The sequence below is a fragment of the Chamaea fasciata genome, unplaced genomic scaffold (assembly GCF_029207755.1).
Source record: "Chamaea fasciata isolate MVZ Bird 193981 ecotype frontalis unplaced genomic scaffold, bChaFas1.0.hap1 SCAF_1, whole genome shotgun sequence".
NCBI lineage: Eukaryota > Metazoa > Chordata > Aves > Passeriformes > Sylviidae > Chamaea > Chamaea fasciata.
Window position 1 is genome coordinate 94,721,777 of NW_027094086.1, and position 19,658 is coordinate 94,741,434.

At 36.5% G+C, this 19,658-nt stretch overlaps 1 protein-coding gene across 2 annotated transcripts in view; it reads left to right on the plus strand.

Moving 5' to 3' along the window:
• CTDP1 (CTD phosphatase subunit 1) overlaps positions 1-19,658 on the plus strand; it is a 101,170-nt gene that overhangs the window by 57,052 nt on the left and 24,460 nt on the right. For both annotated transcript variants that reach the window (XM_066189602.1, XM_066189613.1), the window contains exon 12: positions 12,281-12,456. In XM_066189602.1, coding sequence (XP_066045699.1) covers positions 12,281-12,456 — 176 coding nt within the window. The remainder of the gene's footprint in view (positions 1-12,280; positions 12,457-19,658) is intronic.

A 19,658-nucleotide genomic window follows, 5' to 3' on the forward strand; every position in this document is an offset into this window, starting at 1 on the left:
AAGTTGAGATGCTAAAAATGGGAGGGTGGTGTGCACATTGTGTCAGCAACTCTTTCTATGCTTTTATATATCTTCTTCTTAGGGTGAAGATTGCTTGGGTTCTTATATCTTCTGAAGTAAAGTCCATAATTATGGCTGTTGTTTTACAACATTTTTTGATCATGACTGTGCAATAAGAGACTGCGTTTCTGGTTGCACCATTTCAGAAGTTTAGTGTTTGCCTCTGAGCTGAAGCATATTGGAGCCTCAAAGGTAGTTTAAATAATCTGTACTTCAGGTTGAAGTGTTTGGAAATTTGTTCAAATCAAGTTCCCTCCCACTCTTGGTTTTCCCATTGAAATGAAATAACCAAAGGGGTTAAGCCCTAAATGTTTCTCAGCAGTTTTCAGGGATAATGTGCTAACTGTACTTGCAGGTTGGCTGCACTATTAACTAATGCCTTTGGGGATGACTTGAAAGAGAATGTGTAGATTAGTACTACATATTCTAGTGTCCTAGTACTTCTTTCATAAAAGCTGAGATTTTCTGTTGAGAAACGCAGGCTGCAAAAACCTAGATCACGTCTCGTATTAGGAAAAAAACCCCCTATTTTAAACTCCATCCACCAGTTCAGCAGGTATTTCCAGATAAAATAGTGAGTATATTTTAAGAATTGTCCTATTCTCTTTTAGAAACCATTTGGGCAGTCATCAAGCTGCATTGATGAGTGAAACCTGTCCATACCCCTTCAGAGCTGCCTCTGTGCAACAGAAAGAAACTTATCAGCTGGGCCAGAGTTTGAGTTCTAGCAGTAGATGACACTTCATCCTAGCTAGCTGCCTAGGAATCCCATTGCTTATTAGGTTTGGGTTGTCAGAATGCTGTCCTCTACAAAATGCTCATGGAGGGGATCACCGCAGTTAGATGCGTTCAGCATCCATAGATTCTTTTGTGTTTTTAAGTGAAACTACATGAGAGCAGATACTGTCAGGAGGTCACTTGATGGTATTTCGATGTTCAAAAAATAATTGTAAAATGAAGTTTATGTCCAGAAAAGGCTTGCTGTGAGGGACTGATTAGAAGCAGTTCAAGTGGACTAAGTACTTTTTGTGCTAAATTATTTTTACCCAAATTTCTATGTCTTTATATAACCTAAATAGTATAAAACCAGGTTAGGAGCTCAGAAATTGTATAATTCCTTGATAGTAACATACTGTTATCATGCTGCCCTCAGCACTTCATTAGCAGCTTCCTGCTGATGTCTCCCCTTGGCAGTGAAGTGTCAGAAAAAATCACTCAGAGCCCAGGCTCTGTGCCCCTCTTAAATTGCCATATGTCATTTTTAGTAAAATGTTATGATTTCTAACCTAGTATGTCAGTGGTAACTTGTGACAGTATTTAAACAACCTGTGCAAGTGTTCTTTCATTAGTAAATTAGATTATTTTTTTTAAAGAAATTTAGATTGTGCATGTGTCTTGCTAAGTCTCTAGGAATAAGAGGAAAGTTGTGACAACTTCTGGCAAAACTGTGTTTCAGTTAATAGCCAGACTGACAGTTCTTAGAGTCTTGCAAAATTATAAGACAGCTGTTCTTTGCTGTGTATCAGCAAAGCATACTTTCCGCTTTAGAGGAAGGGTAGCTTTGAGAATAAAAAGTGTGATACTGTCTTGTTTTAAAACAGGTGAGCATACAGCTGTAGGCTGCTACAGCTTTTTTAACCTGTTGCTATGAAGTTTTGCAACATAAAAGCTGTAGCGACACGTGTATGCAGCAAGCTGAAATGTCCACCTGTGTTAAATGAAAAGGGAACATGTTTGGATACTTCTAGTCTTTACCAGGCCTTTTTTGTTAGCTGGGAAAAGACTACAGTGATGTTAGTCTTTGTTCGTCTTGCATGCTTGATAGTTTCTGTGAATTAAAGAACACCAAAGGTGTATCTTTATAAGAATTTTCTCCTTGTTCCTTTCTCTTCCCTCCAGGAGTTTATGTATTAGCATTCTGTTTGTGTAGCATTAACAGACTCTTTAAGTATTCCAGTCTCTGGATATTTAGATAATGTTTATTTCTACAAAAAGACTCTTAACAGAATTTGAGTGCAACAGTCTGTCAACTGGGGACTCACTCACTGCCTCATTTCTTTAAGGTGAAGGTTTGCCTGAAGTGAAATCAGGACACTTGGTAATATGTGGCACTTGAACTTGAGCATGCAGCTTGAGTTTCTGTTCTGTTGCAGGTTTGTTTTGTTTTGTTTTTTAAGACTTGCAGGTAGAGGTAAACTTCAAAGATGGCCCGGTCACACAAATTGTACTCTTCAGAAGAGAATTTGCTGATAGTACCAATAGGCTGTGATAGTAGTGCATGGTTTGGTTCATCAGATTATGAAATTCTGTACTGGTCACAAAAAAGCATATGGTAATACTTTTAACATAACTTTTCCATGCTATTGGTCTCTTGCAGTCTTCCACTACTCAGGTTGTGGCTACACATTTAATAGAGATGCTTCTCTGAAGTCTCTTTGCAGCTGCTTATTCCTGCTGTGGTGTACTGTTACTGCTCGTGTGTTAGTGTAGACATAAAATGAAGCATGACAGGGAAGCGGTGTAGCTAAGCAGTAACGCAGCTTAAAAAGCAGTTGTAGGTCACTAAGCTCCTGCTATCTCTGAGATGTCGTCACACAATGAGCAAGGAGATAGTTTTGTTGCATCACTCTACAGCAGGACACTTGAAGTGTCAGTCCCTTCTGCCTTCTTGCTTCTGCTCCTCTTGCAAGACCAGGAAACCCTGTGGTTAATTTTAAATGTACCATCTGTTTGTTGAAGGTGTACTCACTCATGTTTCTGCTTGGTGATTGATAGTGTTACACAGGGGAGGGGAAAAAACTTTGGATAAATCTAAATTCATTTGCCTTTTTGGTGCTCAGTTTTTGTCCTGTAATTTCAGTGTTCCTACCCTGGCTTTCTGAGAAAAAAGAGATTGAGTTTTGAATTTATAAAAATAAAGCTGAACTCCAGCATGCCCTTTAATACTTTTATTTCCATTATTATTAAAGTGTCAACCCTTCAAAGATCAGGAAAGAATGCTTAAGGTCTAATGGTTAATTGTATGTCCTAGTAGAAAAAGGCATGCTGTATTAAACCTCTTGCCTGGAGCTCCCCCAAGATCCAAACTAGCGTGTTTTCTTTAGAAAGTATGTACCCTTTTTAACTCATAGCAACTCATTTAATGATGGTGATGAGAGTTCAGCAGCTGTCAACAGCATGAGAGTTTAAAAAAGACAAAGGTGGACAATTTCCAAAGATGTATGGTGATGGGGCAGGAGGCAGCAGACAAGAATTACAACAAGGATTACTTTGGCTCTATATAATGAAAAACCTTCTTACCTCAAAGGTGATCAAACTTTGGAAGAGGTTTCCAGGAGTGGTCTTAGATCTCCATATGTGAAGATATTTTAAATGCTCCTGTACAAAGCCTGGAGTAACTTTATAGAACTGGTCTGACTTCAAGCAGGGAGCTGGACAAGATGACCATGGGAAGTCCCTTCCAACTTAAGTTATTCTGTGATTCTAGGTTTTTACAGACTAACAGACTCTCAGATGTCCCATAAGGTGTTTTTCTCATAAAGGGTGAGAAAGAAATTGAGATAGAAAAAGCAAGATTAATATTTTGCATAGTATATGCAAAATATATAAATACTGAACGCTCAAGTGGTTTCCATTTCCTTCAAGCTTGCAAGTATTAAGCATGTTTACTAGTGAAATCCTGTGATTTTTCAGTAGGGGAACTGATACTGATAATAGGAAGAATGTGCTTGGTTCATGACTGAGTATATAAATGTACAGCTTTTTCTGACCAGCTTTGGTTTCAGCAAGGATGCATTTTAATTTACATGTAGTCATCCAGGACATACAAGTCAATCTCTAAATATATTTTATATGAAAGAAATCTCATAAAAGCTTTTTTCTAAGGTTTGGTAACATTCCTTAAACTGCTTAGAGCAATTGTTTCTCAATCCACCAAAGTAGATTGTAATACTAGTAGTAATAATACTGCCAGATTTGATATTCTAACCTGAAGCATGCCTTTATCAAAATCAAGATAGGACAAAGGTAGTTCTCAGTGTATGGAGATTTAAATAGAGGTGGAGTGCTTCTTCTGTTTAATAATGAACAAGACTGATCATCTCTGATGTTCCTGATTCATCACCTGTTCAGTGAGTCAGTGGAAATTGTAGTAGAGAACAGTGAAATCTGCATTTGAACAGTTTGAGACAAAGGGATACTGGACACTTGCATAAATGCATTGTGTGACTCTAAAAATTGAGTCAGAAATCTGAAAGGAGAAAAAAGCACTCTAATGCTAAAGAAAAAAAAAAACAGATGAAGCAGAATGTGGAAGGCAATTCTTCTGAGGTTACTCAGAAGAAATGGGTCTGAGTTACATCACACATTCTCCCTTAAATTTTATGTGCTGAGGGACGATTTAACCTAATTCAGACAGCTTGTCCTTCCAGTGACATCTTTGTATGAGAAATTTTTTTTGTTTCGAAGTGACTTAAATTCATCCCAAATCTCTTCATACAGACTGTGTCTGTTGTAGGAAAGTTTAATTGTTCTCATGTATTATGCCCTAATATCACCTCTCAAAAGCATGCTGAAATATGTGCTAGCTTTTTTGAGGACATGGGTGGTAATATCTTGCTCCTCAGTTAACTGTACCTAAGCATTCAACTGGTAGGAATAAACAGAAAGCTTCCCAGTTCATTGAGGAAAAATGTGAAATGAAAAGTTTTCATATACAGAAGAAAAAATTAAGATCAAAGCTAAGTTAAAAATTATTAGACTTTTCCATATTTGGAAAATATGTCAAACTAAATGGACTATTCTCTCTGCAGTAAGGTCATGGTGCAAGCTACAGTTGCATATAGCTATGAGAGTGACATGAAAAGTCATTTCCTGCTGTGGTGGCAGTGTTCTGTTCCCTGTGTCAGGAGAGGTTGTTTTTTTTTGTTTGTTTGTTTGGGGTTTTTTTGGTTTTTTTTTTGTTTTTTTTTTTGTTTGTTTGTTTTTGTTTTTGTTTTTGTTTTTGTTTTTGTTTTTTGGGGTTTTTTTGTTTTTTGGGGTTTTTTTTTGCTTCCTTACAAAGAACCCCAGGACAAACCTCGTCCAACTACTTGCTTTTTTGTCTTACCTAAGGCCAGAACTTTTTATAAATAAAGGTCAGTAACAGACTAAAGACACATTCTTTCTCTGCAGGGTAGCTGTAGATCATGCTCTTATTCACTGGCCCTTAACTTACGTTGTTGGAGCCTTCTCTGGAATTTTGGCATGGGTATTTTCAGCTGTCTAAATTGAAGAATCATTGCATTTAGCAGCCTCAGAGCTCTCATGTATGCTAGGGTGTCATTGTTTTAGAAATGCTGCAACCAAAGGAACAGAGGGCTCCACCCTTGTTGCCTTCAGTGGGCTCAGGCTGTCTCTCCTCTCCATCCCAGCCATAAGCTGATGGGCAGAGAAGGTGGAGTTAAAATGCTGTTCCTGTTTTCAAGTGGTTCCCATCAAGTCTATCCTCCTGGATAGGTGAACTGTATTCTGGCCACAGGTATTGTGGTAACATTCTTTTTATCTTAGACTTACTTCACCCTTTGAAAAAAATTACAAGGAAGATTTACAGGCCTGTTGCTATTTAACGATCTTTTGGCAGAGGATTTCTTTTGAAAACAGAATAAAAGAAAGGAAGATTAGAGTTATGGATGGCTTTATAATCAGAAAAAGCCATAGCTTCCAGGCTCCACTGATGTCTCTGACTCAGGAAAGCTTGAGAGGAATGACCGTATTATCTCCCTTGAGATATTTTCTCTTTAAAGTCTTTGAATTAAAAAATTGTTGCAAATATTAAAATCAGTAACTTCTAGTCCATGTGAATTTAATTTTAATTTAAATTAGTAGTTAGGAATGGGCTTTTTCCTCTTTCCAGCACCAGTGTAGTGTTACCATGTGAAAGCAATTTTCATTATGCTAATAATCAGAGAATCATATAATGGTTTGGATTGGAAGGAACTTAAGTCATCTTGTGCCAGCCCCCTTGCCATGGCACTTAGATCATCTTGTTCCAAATTCCCTGCCATGGCCAGGAACACCCTCTACTAGATCAGGTTGTGCTAAGCCCCATCCAGCCTGGCCTTGAACACTTCCAAGGATATGGCATCCACAGCTTCTCTGGGCTCTTCCAGTGATTCACCATCCTCACAGGGAAGAATCCCTCCTAATATCTAATCCAAATCTGTCCTCTTTCAGCTGAAAGCCATTCCCCCTTGTTCCATAATATAATGTATGTTGTAGAAGGACTTTGGAATCCTTAAGTCAGCAGTTGGGGTACCCTAATTATCAAGGAAGAATTGCACCTTGTGTTTCTTTTAGCAGATTCATGTGTTTGCGAGGCATCATAAGAAAGTTAACAAGGTTTCCACTCAAATGTAGATATTGCTCTACAGGGGGGAAATTAAAAGTTTTAAACTGCATTCTTTGAAGAATCAATCCCATTCAATCATAATCATGGATCCAGGTTTGTTATTAATGTTGCTTTTTAATAACAATATTGCTATGCAATGTCTAAGTGACATTTTATTTCATTCAAGTCTAAGTATTAACTCCAGTACTAAAGCCCCAATATAGTGAATAGTGCAGCTGTAGTTACAGTTACCTTACCTTTTCATTTGCAGAGGTTAAGTGGTCACATTATCAGAGGCAGTGGGTTTTAGTTTTTTCCCTTCAGATCTGCCTTTTAGGAGCACAGTCTATTGCCCAGGGCTGCAATTAAAACTTGGGACAGCATTGTAGCCAGTTCTGTCAGCAGCATTGGGAGCTCCAGGTATTGGGGCTGCCCTGCCACTTAATTTCCCATCAAGGTCCCAGTGCAGCCTCCAGGTAATTGCCGTGGGGCTCCTTGTAAGAAACTTCCATGTGGTGTTTTTAAATTGCTGGTTTTCAAATTTGAGTATAGCAGCTATACTCAGCATCAAGCCAAGGCTTTTTCTTCTCACATAATTGCTTTTCATCCTGAAACTGGAAGTTATTACCCAGACCTGCTAGTATTTCTATGTGCAGTTTGATAACAGTAGGTGAAAATAATTCTAGACCACAAGTGCCAGGAAGCACAAGTTGCAGGTTTGGTTATGCTCTTATTCTAAAGGCATGACTTTGAATATAACTCAGAAATCTGTTTACTGCCTAAACCAGAAAAAGCTACCCTTGGCTAATTCCCCTTCACAGAGGAAAAAGGCAGTCACCTCCCACTCAATAATATATACCATAAAGTATTTAGAAAAGCGAAATGTAGTTTTAATTATACTTTTTGAGCATGAAGGTCTCTTATTCTGGGACTTCAGCTGCTGAGGAACAAAGCAGTAATGTCTTTATTTCATTAATACTTTTCTATTGCAAAAAGACAGTAAAATGTTGTAATGTCTCTTTAATTGCAAATGAAGAAACTACTGGTAAATATCATTGGGGGTGTCTTTGTTGAAAGGTAGAGACAAAAAGTGTTCATGAATTCAGTAAGTGATAAAAATTACAAAGAAAAACACATTCCCTTATTTTGAAACTGTTTGGATATTCCAAAAGCTTGTCATAAAACCATTTTACACCATTAAAACCATATTCTTTGTTGAATTCATTCACAGAGTAAATTACTGCTGATCTGTGATCATTAATACAAATTCACTTGACTTCAGGTATTTTTTCTTATTCTAGGAAAAGTTTGATTTGTTTTGGAATTTCAATTGAACTCTGCCTTTAAGTACTACTATATTTCTTTCTGCATAATTAGCACCTGATCTTGCTTAAGTTTGACGTATGGGTAACATCTGTATTAGGCTGTTTAGCACAGAACCTGATGGGATTTGAAATTAGGAGGACTGCCTGTGAAAGTTAAGTGACCCAGCACTTTGCTTTCTGCCTCATGCACATGCAGCGGCTTTGTCAGTTCAGTCCTGTCATGCCCTCTCACTCTTCTTCGCCAAACTGTGCTTCTTTTATGTTGAGCAGTTAAACTTTCCAAGTCAATTGCACAAATATCAGTCCTGTCCTCCTCTTGATAAATCTTTCCTTGCTTTACCAAATGCCTGGTGTACGCTTTGAGGAGCTTGAGGAAAGAGAGGACAAACATTTGTGGTTGTGCAACAATAACCATTTGTCACGTGATTTTGTGCACTGTGTAGAGAGCACTGTTGGATGACCTCTTGTAAGCTGGGTTGCAAGATGGGAATATAACTGCACCTGCTTTAGAGTTATCAGTCCCGTATTAGTTCCTGCGAATTACTTCATAGTGTGGAGTTAATAAACTTTTACAGTATTACTTACATTTATTTTGCCACAGAGCAGTTTTGTTTTCACACCTCTGTCCTGGAAGGTTTGAAAGTTCAGTGTACAGCTCCAGAAAGCTGGAGCCACCACTCTCTCTAGTTTGATTTACAATCTAACCACCATTCACTGTTAATTTCACATGTTCAGAAGTGCTGCTGAGTTTGTAATTTTCCATGAACCTTTTCCTACCTCCTCTTTGTCTTCTCATTTTGCTGCTCTTTTAAAGTTTCTAAAATTGTCAGCTGATTTCTGTAGTGTACTAAAAAGCAATAGTTTGGGACAAAGCAGAAAGGAATGTTGGAAGGGGAGTCAGGGGTAAAGAATATAGGATCATTTTGGAGGGGTTTTTTGACTTTATATACCATGAGGGGTATGTAAGGTACGGATTGAAACCTTTTGACACATTCAGATGGTGGACTATATTAGTTTTTGCAAGTTCTTCCTGAAATAAAATGCATTCAATGCAATCTCAAATAAATGGTCAGGACATAGGTTTTATGCTGAAATGAAATTGGGTTTTAGGTGTACGTACTGTCAGTACCAATTGCTTACAATGAACAGTCATTTTTGTGGCAGTAGAAATAGAGCTAAAGAACTTGTAAATACTTGGTGTTTTTTTCTGCTTTTCCCTTAACTTACGCAATCAATTGGAGCAAAAGTCTTTTTGGGAAGACCAGTGGGGAGGGGCAGAAATGTGTGTATCCTCAGTGCATTACTGGAGCACAAAATTTACTGCTGTTTATCAAACCTATTCTTTTTGTAGATTTTTTTCTGTAATTCCAGTAGAGATGTTCCAGACAATTGTACCACTTTTGAGAGATCTTTTAAGCAGTTGCAAGTGTTGTGTTGAGGGTCTAAGGTAGCTTCTCAGTTCTATTAAAACTTGAATCCTAAAGTACTCGCTAATTGAAAAACAAGAATTAAAGTTTAGTCACAGCTCCTCTTTGTTTTTAAATATGTAGTTTGCATTACTGTGTAGGTAGTTGTTACTTCCAAAAAATGTATCATGATAACTCTCTGTCCTATCCATAAAGCTGTATCAAAACATTGCCTGTATCTTAACTGTAGGAAAAATTGAAGTTGCTCATAGCAGTTTATTTTTGGTGTTTTTCTTGGAGTCTTGATTCATTTTGAATGTGTAACCTCAACTTCTGGAGTAAAAACACTTTCAGCTGATATGGTTAGTTAGTACAACAGAAAGCTTTGACTTTCCTTTTAGAAAGCTTTAGGTACTTTTCAGTTCTTAATCAGAGAATGAGATTAAAAATCTCATTGCACTTTGCTCTTTATACTTTGCATGAGTGTATGCTCTGCTCTTCCTAAATGAGAAATAAAATAGCTTTGTCACATGACACCCTTTACTGGCTTTTATAATTGAGTGTTTAAAAGAGTTGTCAGGCTTTTGATTCTCTTGCTGAATTGAACAACTTTGTCGTTTTCAAAGGATGAATCATTTTTCTTTTTCAATATTAATGATTGTTGCTGGGTTATAAAAGTCTATTTCAAAGATAGCTGCTATGGGTGTTAGAGCAGTAAGCATCCCTTCACTGTACCTTATCAGTAAGATTTGGTATTAGCTGGCATTTTCTTCTGAAGTGTTATATGTTCAATTTATATTAATCATATAAAATCCAATCACATAAGCTGAAGCTGTAGTTGGTACTTGGTACATTTGTATCTGTCATGTTCTGAATCAGATTAAAAGTTTCCTCTGTTCTTTGAACTTTATTATTTATTCAAAGTTAGTGATAGGTATAGGTAGATAGTTGGTGTTTAGATATTAATTAAGGTTTTTTGCCTATTAACTTGTCATGGGCTGAAATCTCACTGCCTCAATGAAAATATGGATTGTGTTCCATTTCTTTTGAGAATTGTGGAAAATGTAATATTTATTTTTATATTTTTCAGCACTTTTACAATTTAGCTAATAATTAACCTGGAATCCATGTTTTGGGTGCCTTTCTAGTTAGAGGTTTGTAGGAACACATCATTTTCATATGTAGTGATTTTTGAAGTTTTATATATTTCTGTGATTTATACATTAATTTTATATAGTCTTTCAGAGAAATGACATATACGTGTACAACTAATTCTAGTAATTCTAATATCAAATGGCATTTCAGACTTCAAACAAATAATGTTATCATTGTACAGGATGAAAGAAGAACAGACATGACAATAACTAGACTGCTAGTCTGTCAAAACTGTTCACACAAAGTAGATTTTAAAATACTATCGAACTTCAGTATGAGAAAAGCATCTGTAGTACTGAATGTCCATCAGCCTAACTTTATCCTTTGAAAAACTTAACACATTTTGTAGTGAGAACATAGTTTTAAACATAAGACTTTCTGGAAAAGTATTGTTTTTGGAATGAAGGACTGTAATTTTAAATGTTAAATACTTGCAGGAAAGGAGTTGTTAGAGCTGTGGATCTGTGCTGTCGATCGCTGGCCACGTCAGCTACTTGGAGTGTCTTCTACCAAAGCTACACAGGCAGGGTCTTCCTGCCATCCCATCCCAAACTGTAACACTTAAAACACTTGAGACTTTCACTGTGTTCTGTACATAGAGAAAATTCCCCATCTTGTGTACTTCACATTCTTCTCCTTGGTTCACTGTTGGCTTATCTCTAGCAGTGCTTTCTGTCTCCCTGAGCCTTAATTGCATTCCATTATTCTTATGTGCCATGCATACGACAACTGCTCACAGGAAGAACATTTTTGGACTAATGAAATTTGATTTGACACACCAATTTTGACAGTTTCTACCTGAAAATGCCACCTGATGCACTAAACTGCTTTGCAGTTCCTTTTAATGAGCTAAACAAAGAAGTTGAAGGTCCATTTATGAATTACCAGATATAAGTGACTTTCTTACAGCTTTCTTTAGCTTTTGGGATGATTCATGTAAAAGCAGCAGCTAAACAGCATAAAACCTTTTCGTCCATTTTCATATGCAGATATTTTTCTTCTTGATAAAGCAGGTGTGGATTAGTGAGAAGAAACAGTAGTAGCAAAGCATATTTTAATTTATGTTGAGAGAAGCTGCTTTTAGGAAAAATCTGAAATATCAGTAGAGAAATGCTCACACGTGGCTTATTTCTATGTCTTCTGCCATTCACAAAAATTGAGAGAATGGGAGACCTTCCACCCATGTTTTATGTTTTCATCTCTTTCTGAAGGTTGAATACTAACTCAAAGAGAATATAACCTTTTGAAGCTCCTTAGGTTGGCTCATGAGTATGATTTGCATTTAATTTAATTCAGCAGATCCAGACCTGTCACAGCAAATTCATTGCTTTTTAGAGGATTATCAAATCCTATGGTAATTTTTCAAAAGTAAAGAACAAACAATTATTTAACAAAATATGTAAGCCTTTTGATAGATTTGTCCTTAATAATTCGCACAGTCAGACAGGTTAAAATGGGGTTTGTACATTCTGTTTCATTCATACTGTGTTATTTAGAAGTAGACTTCTTTACACTTATATATGTATCAAGGAAAACCTGTAAATATAAGAATTCTTACTAGAGATTTTAATGTCTTGCTCAAATGATTCTTTATGTTACAATAGTATAAAATGTATCTATTAGAAAATAAGCATCAGTATGTTATGATAGTATAAATCATCTATCCCTTTAATTTCAGAAGACAGCACTCTTTTTATAATTCTAGTGTGACTATCTTGTATGTGAGTATATGTGTATCTACCTTAAGCTAAGCATAGAATAAATATACTATATTTGAATAAAATGTTGCTAGACTTGTTACAGAAGCTGTGTTGAAGACATTGGGCTTTAATTTAAATTTTAACAGAGAAGGCCAAGGAAACTTGAAGCATATTCTTAATGATTATTGAAGAGTGATCCAGTAATGATGAAAGATTAATACAGAGTAGTCTGGTGGAAGATAAACTGACTCCTCCACTCTTTGACAGGTGGATGACATCTTAGGAGAAGGGAGTGATGAAAGTGATACTGAGAAAAAGAAGCCTGAAGAAGAAGGTGAAAAACCTCAGACTAATGCAACAGAGACTCTAGGGAGGAAGGCAGATCTGAGACCTGGATCATCATCATCATCAAGTGAAAGAAGTTTAACAGACAGTGTACCCAGGTATGAATTTTTCAAATGTAAGAAGTGTTGATGATGTTTCATTGTGTTTGTGCTATTCATCATGCTTTCTTACAATCTTATATTTGCGATCTGATGTTAAACTATGCGTAGGCAACTTTTTCTTGTAAGTCTGTGAAGTTGTCATGCTTATCTCTGCAATGTTTTGGGGTTTATTTAAGGAAGTGGTCTTAGTAAATGTCTTATTGAGAACCGGGGTATCACCTGTTCAGAAAGAACTGAAGGGAACTGGACTGCACTTCTTTTAAGGTTGTCTCAGTCCTATGTCAGACATAGAACCATGTCCTCTGCAGTGTCACTTTAAGTAAAATATAGCATGGTTTGGAAAGCTATGCTTTTTTTCATCCTGAATTTTGGAGATAGTTTTATGTTGGTCATTCATAACAATAAGGTTGCGGGGATACTTTTCTACTTAGAAAGAAACTTAAACTTGCTAATCTAAGTGCTTATGTTAAATACGTTAATTGTTCTCAATTTGCAGCCTGTTAATACTTTTTAAGCTTAAAAATTTAGAGCAAGCAAGGTTTTAATTAAGAGTTGCAGGGGTCATCATCCTGTACTACAGGGTACTGGAAGTACAGACATGTCTCACATGTGTGTTGTACTTTATTTCTGCTCTCTAACCAAACTCTGTTCCTAAGCATAAAACTTGAGGCTCTAACACATCTTCCTTAATGAGGATAATATAAGCAGTAGGTCTTAAACAACTGACTTACATTATTTCAACTTTTCTGAGCTTTGTTCTAGCACACAAAGAAGGTATGAGAGAGACTGCAAAAACTGCCGCAGAATGTGATATATAAATGTTTATGGAGAGATTTTGATTGAGGTAATAATGTTGCTGTGTGTTGAGTTTATTGAAGAAAGAGCTACAGAGGAAGCTTGCGTGGCCTTTTAGTTTGTCACGAGTATTTCTAATCATTGAACTTCTTCAGAAAAAATTCTGAAAGTTATGAGAATTCGATTTGTCTCAATAGAAGAATATTTTTCTCCTAAATGAAATTTGGAAGAGGAAGGGCAAGCTAATGATGAACACAGCTTGAAGCAGCAAAGCACAGTGGTGGCATGTCACTGTTAAGTCATCGTAATACTGTGATATTTCATTGTGTGGAAGACATACCAGTTTCTGGAAACCAAAAGGAAGAAAGAGTCACATTAAGGAATACTGCTAAATACTATTCCCCAAGTATGGTGTAAAAAGATAGAGCAAGTGCATTTGTAGTTAAGCTTGATTCTATATACAGGAAGATTTTCAAGTAAGCTTGGCAATACTTCTTCGCTCAGAAACTATACAGACATAGTAGTGTTCTTGCTGGGATACAGTCTTTGAGCAGCTTAAGTAACTTTTCTATTTTTAACCTCTCCACCTCTTAAGAGTGTCCTTGTCAGTTTGCTAAATTGCATTCAGGATTGAGCTTGAATGGCATGCTGGAAAACATACTCACAGAAAGTGCTGGTTCAGATGCTGACCCAGTGTCTACTAGGCAGGAAATTCTGCTTGATAAGAAAGGAGCCCGTCATTCCAATTACATTTTAAGTTTGAAGCTTTAAATTGATGTTTTCATGTTCAGTCAGTGTTGTATATGCTCAAGAGATACCATATAAGAGGGGTAATGTAAGAATGAAAAATAGAAGATGAACAAGAAACAGTCCAGATATGATCCAGTTCTCATATGATCTGGCTCAGTTCATTCCTATTAGGGATGAGGCCTACAGAGACTATAGGTTTCTGCTGCTCCTCTACACCTTTCCAGTAGTTTCTGACACTGGAACAATAGCACTTAAAAAAAATCTAGCATTTACATTTAATGTTAGTCTTCGGTCTTGAAACTTACAGAATACCTTGATCATTTCTCTGATTGCTGCCACTTCTGAAATTCTCAAGCATGGAGGAAAAAAAATTAATCTTAGAGAAAACTGAGAGCTCCTAATGGAGAGGAAATGCAGCCTTTCTCCTAGATCCATTGCTAATTCATAATCAAGGACAATTGAGCTCAGAGCCTCAGAAATTCCTCAACTATCTTTTCTAGTTTTTCTAGATATTGCCTATTTACTAGAATTTTAAAAGGAATGATATTTTGATTCCTAAGTATTTTCTTTCAAATATTATAGTATTTCCTTACAGCAGCCACTCTTCTAGAAGACAGAGATTACAGTTTTCCTTCCTTTCTTACTGACAGAAAAGACTGCTGCAAACTCCAGTGCAAAATTTTGATGGTGACATCTTTTATCCCAGTTGAATAAGTATATTCATTGTCACTGTAACTTTATTCCAGTTCCCAGTCTTGAGACATTCTACTTTGTGAGTCTTGGGACCTAAGTTTTTTTACAGCTCAGTGCTTCCCAAGCTGTCAGACTCAGATTTGTTATAGTCTGGGATATTTTTCAAAAACAATTTCAGTGACAAACCATTCAAAACATATTAAGGAACTACCTGGTATGTGGTCAAAGTCTTCTTGAAAGTACCCTTAATAGCCAGCAGCACATCTCAAATATGGCTCACAAAACAATTGTAGAAATTCAACCATTTTGCCAAAGAATGATGGTTCCTCTGTTTTCTTACCCAGGCAACTCATTGCATTGTTTCACTAGTAAAGTTGTAATGTTATTACACTAAAGAGTCTTCCAAAATTCCTTTCTAGATGATGTGAGTATGCTGTTTATTTGATTTGTACAGTATAGAAAAGCTGAAGATCTAAATTTAGAAATACTGGTGATTTAAAGTCGTTATTTCCTGCCTCCTGGATCATTTGTTGTGTTAGCATAGCTCACTTAATCATCAAGTAGTCTGTCTGTTAAAGAGCTTCTGTGTAAGGTCACCCTAGAAAAAATATATTGTGTAAAGTTAGTTTTAAGAACTAAATATTTCATTATCTCCTTTCCCTTAGAATAGATTTTATTTAAGGGGACACTCAGTGATGTCTAACTGCAAAAGGAGGGGGGATCATAATTTCTGTATGTGGTCAGTGCTTGGATGTTCAAGAAAACATAAACCTTAAGTCCAGAGTGAACAAATCCTAAAGTAAGTAATTGCTTGCATTTGCAGGTAATTGGAAAATGTTTTTTGTCTGAAGAAAATTCATATTCATTTTGCTCTCATTGATAGAGCTTCTCCCATATAATTGTTTCAAATTTGTAATCTGAATTCTGTGATGCGTGGTTATTCTAAACGTCTTACATTTCTGGAGCCATTAGACTTTTGCCATGCATAATTGTTAGGTCCTTTTGAAAATCTCTTGTTCAGACTCCCTCAGTAAGAGCCAGAGTTCATTATTGGAATTGGCCAGAACTAGAGGATCAGTTCAGTTCATTTCTAAAACTGTGCTGTGGTTTTGGCTTTGGGCCTGCCATGGCAGTAGCCATGGGATTACAAAGGAACATGTCTTGTTTTAAAGACTTTTCCTCAAAGCTTATTCCATCTATCTTCATGTTGCAGAGGCAGTACTTCAGTTGAGCATTGGTGAATGAGGTTGAATCTTGCAGCTTGTTCAGGGGCTTTATGATTTCTGCATAGAATTAAGATTGCTGGAAAACTACAGAAAGCAAATGTGGCCATTTATTGATTTTGGCAATGAGATATTGAATCCCAAATCAAAGTATGTTTGATGGGAGCAGTAGCTCATTGTTGTTCCTTGGTGTAAATAAATGCAGTTTTCCTACTTGAATGCGTTTAATGCATTTTAAAGAGAGTCTCACTCTGTTTTAGAAAGATCCAATATGTCTCCTTAACAAAGCAGGAAACTGACTCAGCCTTTAAAGAGAATGTATAACCATTGAGTAGGGAAAAAAAACAGACCTAAACTCTGCAAAATTAGAGATCCTTGGCAGGCAACTACCTCCTCTCCCAGTTGTGGGAAAGGCTGATTTGCTCTAAGAATTTGCAGTGATAGGTGGCATTTGTCAGTTTGAAGGTGCTTCTCTGGAAATGCTTTTCTTAAGGTGAAGCGAGTTAAGGAAGCTCAACATAGATGATGTGATGGCTCCAGTTTTATAGATCATTACACTTAAGAAGTTTCAAATTGATTGAGTCTGTTTCAGGGAACAGTCCAAATTTGTCTCCCATGATTAATTTCCTGTAAGTTCAGTGTTAATCAGCATTCTAAATTAAATATCTGGGAGAAGAAAGCATTCTTCAGGTAATAAGGCAATGTGATGAATATTTTTTTACATAACCAAATTCTGACTGATTTTTTGCAAGGTTGTTTCAAGTACTTTTTTCTTGAATTTAAAACTTAACTTATATGAATAATACAGCACCTGGATTGGCCAGCATGTTTTAAGTCTGTACAGTACTCGTGATGAGTTAAAATGGCTATTCAGAGGGGGATTTTGAGGTGTTAAGAGCTGAAACTTTCAGCAACTTCATTTTTCCCAAAACTAGTTATTGTATTCAACCTCCAGACTAGAAGTTTTCCTTGATTCTTTGTAGTACATTTTTTTCCTGGGCATAACAATTGTTCTCATAGTTACTGCAAGCCGAGAGTATGTTTAAATGACTGAATTTCCTTACATTTCTAACAGTTTGGAAGTAAACAGACTCTTTTGTAGTCAACATAAGCAACTAAAAAATTACTGCAGTTTCAGTGAGGTTTTTTTTTTTCTCAGAAGCAATGGTGAAACACTCCAGACTGAAATCCAGGATCAACTTCTCAAGAGGAGTTGGCAGCCCATCGTGCTGTTTTCACATGAGCCAGCTGTTCTGCAATATTTTAATGTCATTCCTGTTTGGAAGTGATTTTGATGATGACTCTAAAATGGAAGAGGATTCTGGGCATGCAAAGTATAATTTGCTTCAGTACTTACATATTAAAAATAAATTTTCATGTAGGAATGTTTTTATTTGAAAGATCTCTTGTTACCCAAAATTTGCACATGAAAAAAATCAATACTGAGGTAATAATAGCTTTTTGAAGCCATTTTAATTAACTTTTTTTTCTCCAAAGGTAATTTTTATTTTGTAGTATGTGTAGTCCCAAATACTCTACCTTCTGCTGCATTGAATCAACACTTACTTTATTTGCCAGCTAGATCTAGGTTCTAGAGGTTTGAATATATGGAAACAAATGCTGGATCTCAGTTGATAGTTTATGTATCACGGGTGTGCCTTTTTCAGGCCCTCTTGAAAATTGTCCAGATGTTCTGAAAAGCAGGAGTCCTTCATCTTGTAATCTTTATCTGATGGGGTTAGGATCTGATTACTGACCACCTTCAAAGCTTCATTAGGGTTGTTTTAGGCAACTGAGGTGCATCCGTTCCCCATTTAACCTCTTTCTTTAGGTTATTAAGACATTGATTTTTTGACAGTTGGTACTTTTGTTTTCAGTGTTCTCTTTAGGTTGATTCTCAGCTTTTTGTCTTTGTCTCACATATTTGTGGTAAAATTGACCTTTCCTAATTTGTATTTCTGAACTAGTCATTCTTCCCCTCCTCTCCTCAGAGAAAAAGTAGTTTGGAGAGATAGGTGGTTTTGCTGACTTGAACTTTCTGCATCTATTAAGTTAAATCTCACCCTTTGGTCCTTGTCTTTGTTAAAAAGCACAAAAGATGATTTTAAGAGCAAACTGTGCCAAGGATGTTTGTACTTGAAAAGTGTAGTTACAGGCCATGCTTTGTTTCATTTGAGTAGCTTTTTTCATTAAATGTAGATTTGACTGAAGTGAAATAGTGTCCAAGCTCTTAAGTGATTTCTTCCCTATAGCAATCTTTTTCATAAACCTTCAGTAAATACTAGGGAGTTATTCTGTGTGTCTTTACTCATTGATCTGTGGAGCTTTAGCTGAAACCTAAAAATAAGAGTTTTTTAAATCAGAAAAGCTCAACAGTATTAGAGTGTGATTACAGATATGAGTTTGTCACTGACAAACTCAACTTTTCCAATATAATATTGGGTACATGTTACAATTATCAGTGGAGAATTGAAAAATGCAGTAGGAGGAATTGGGAACTGGAAAAGTTACTATTCAAACTGCATCTACATGCCAACATGTTTTTGTTTATCACCCCAGTTATTATCTTTAGATCCTTTTTTTTTTTTTAAGATGCCAGTCATATCCCTTGGCTGTAAACACACTTCTAAAAAAAGTCATTCTTATACTATGGCCTCACAAATATTTATGTATAATGAGTAGAGCTTCATTTGCAAGTGAAGTAACATAGTTTGCTATGACAACCTTTCTTTTGGAGGAGTATTTGAATGCTTTTACAATAGAGAGCACAAGTGCAAGTCCTGTAACAGTACCACTAGAAGACAGAGATTTTTCTTCTCACTAATGAGGTTAAGCATCATTGGGTTTTCTTATAAAATGCTGTGTTACTCTTTTATTCATTTAAAACTATTACAGAATATAGTTTTTAAGCTCTCTGATAAGAGAAGCTTTTTTTTTTTTTTCTTGTTAGAGCAAGACAGGGGATCCAGCATGACTTCTGCCCTGAGAAAGCTGTCAGCTCCAGGCAGTGCTTGTGTGTGTGTTTTCTCAGATGGAAGGGCAGGGCAAAGAGTTGGGTTTTTTCCACCATGTGAAATAATTTTTTAAGAGGAAAACTGCTTTTTATGCCTGCAGCAACCAGAAAATCTGTGAGGCCTGTTTGTTACTCATGGCTCAAAAAGGAAATTACTATGCTGGCCACTTGCTTTCTCTTCAGTGTCTCCTCATATGAGAAAGTTACCACCCATCTTATGTTCAAGAGCAGAATTGTGGGCAAGTCACTTAGTCTAGTGAGGGGAAAGGAGCGCTTCCTGTGGAGAGGGAATGCAGAATTCTACTTTCTTTTTCAGCATAATATACCAGTGTTTTTCCACTGGGGAGATACCTACCTTCTGAAACAGCTATGAAGCAGTTTATCTGGATCTTAACATCTGCTCTCCAGTGAGGTTTGCCAGGCTCACTGAACAGGGTTAACAGTATGAAGGATCCCTAAATCCTTAGCTGCCTTCAGCTAGTCAGACAGTATGCAGTCTTTAAAGAGAAGTGAACAATACTCTATAAACAGCTAAAGTCTGGTTTTGATCTGGAGGTTTTTTCTTCTCTGAGCAGAAAGGAGTACAAGGAACACACAGATTTGGTCAAATTCACAAGGGATTCTCTCGTTAGGTCTGCATTTCAGGTCATTTCAGTTCATTTAAGGCTTTAAATATGTTCCATTCTGTTTCAAAGCTACTTCAATGATTGTCTTTCCTTAACATT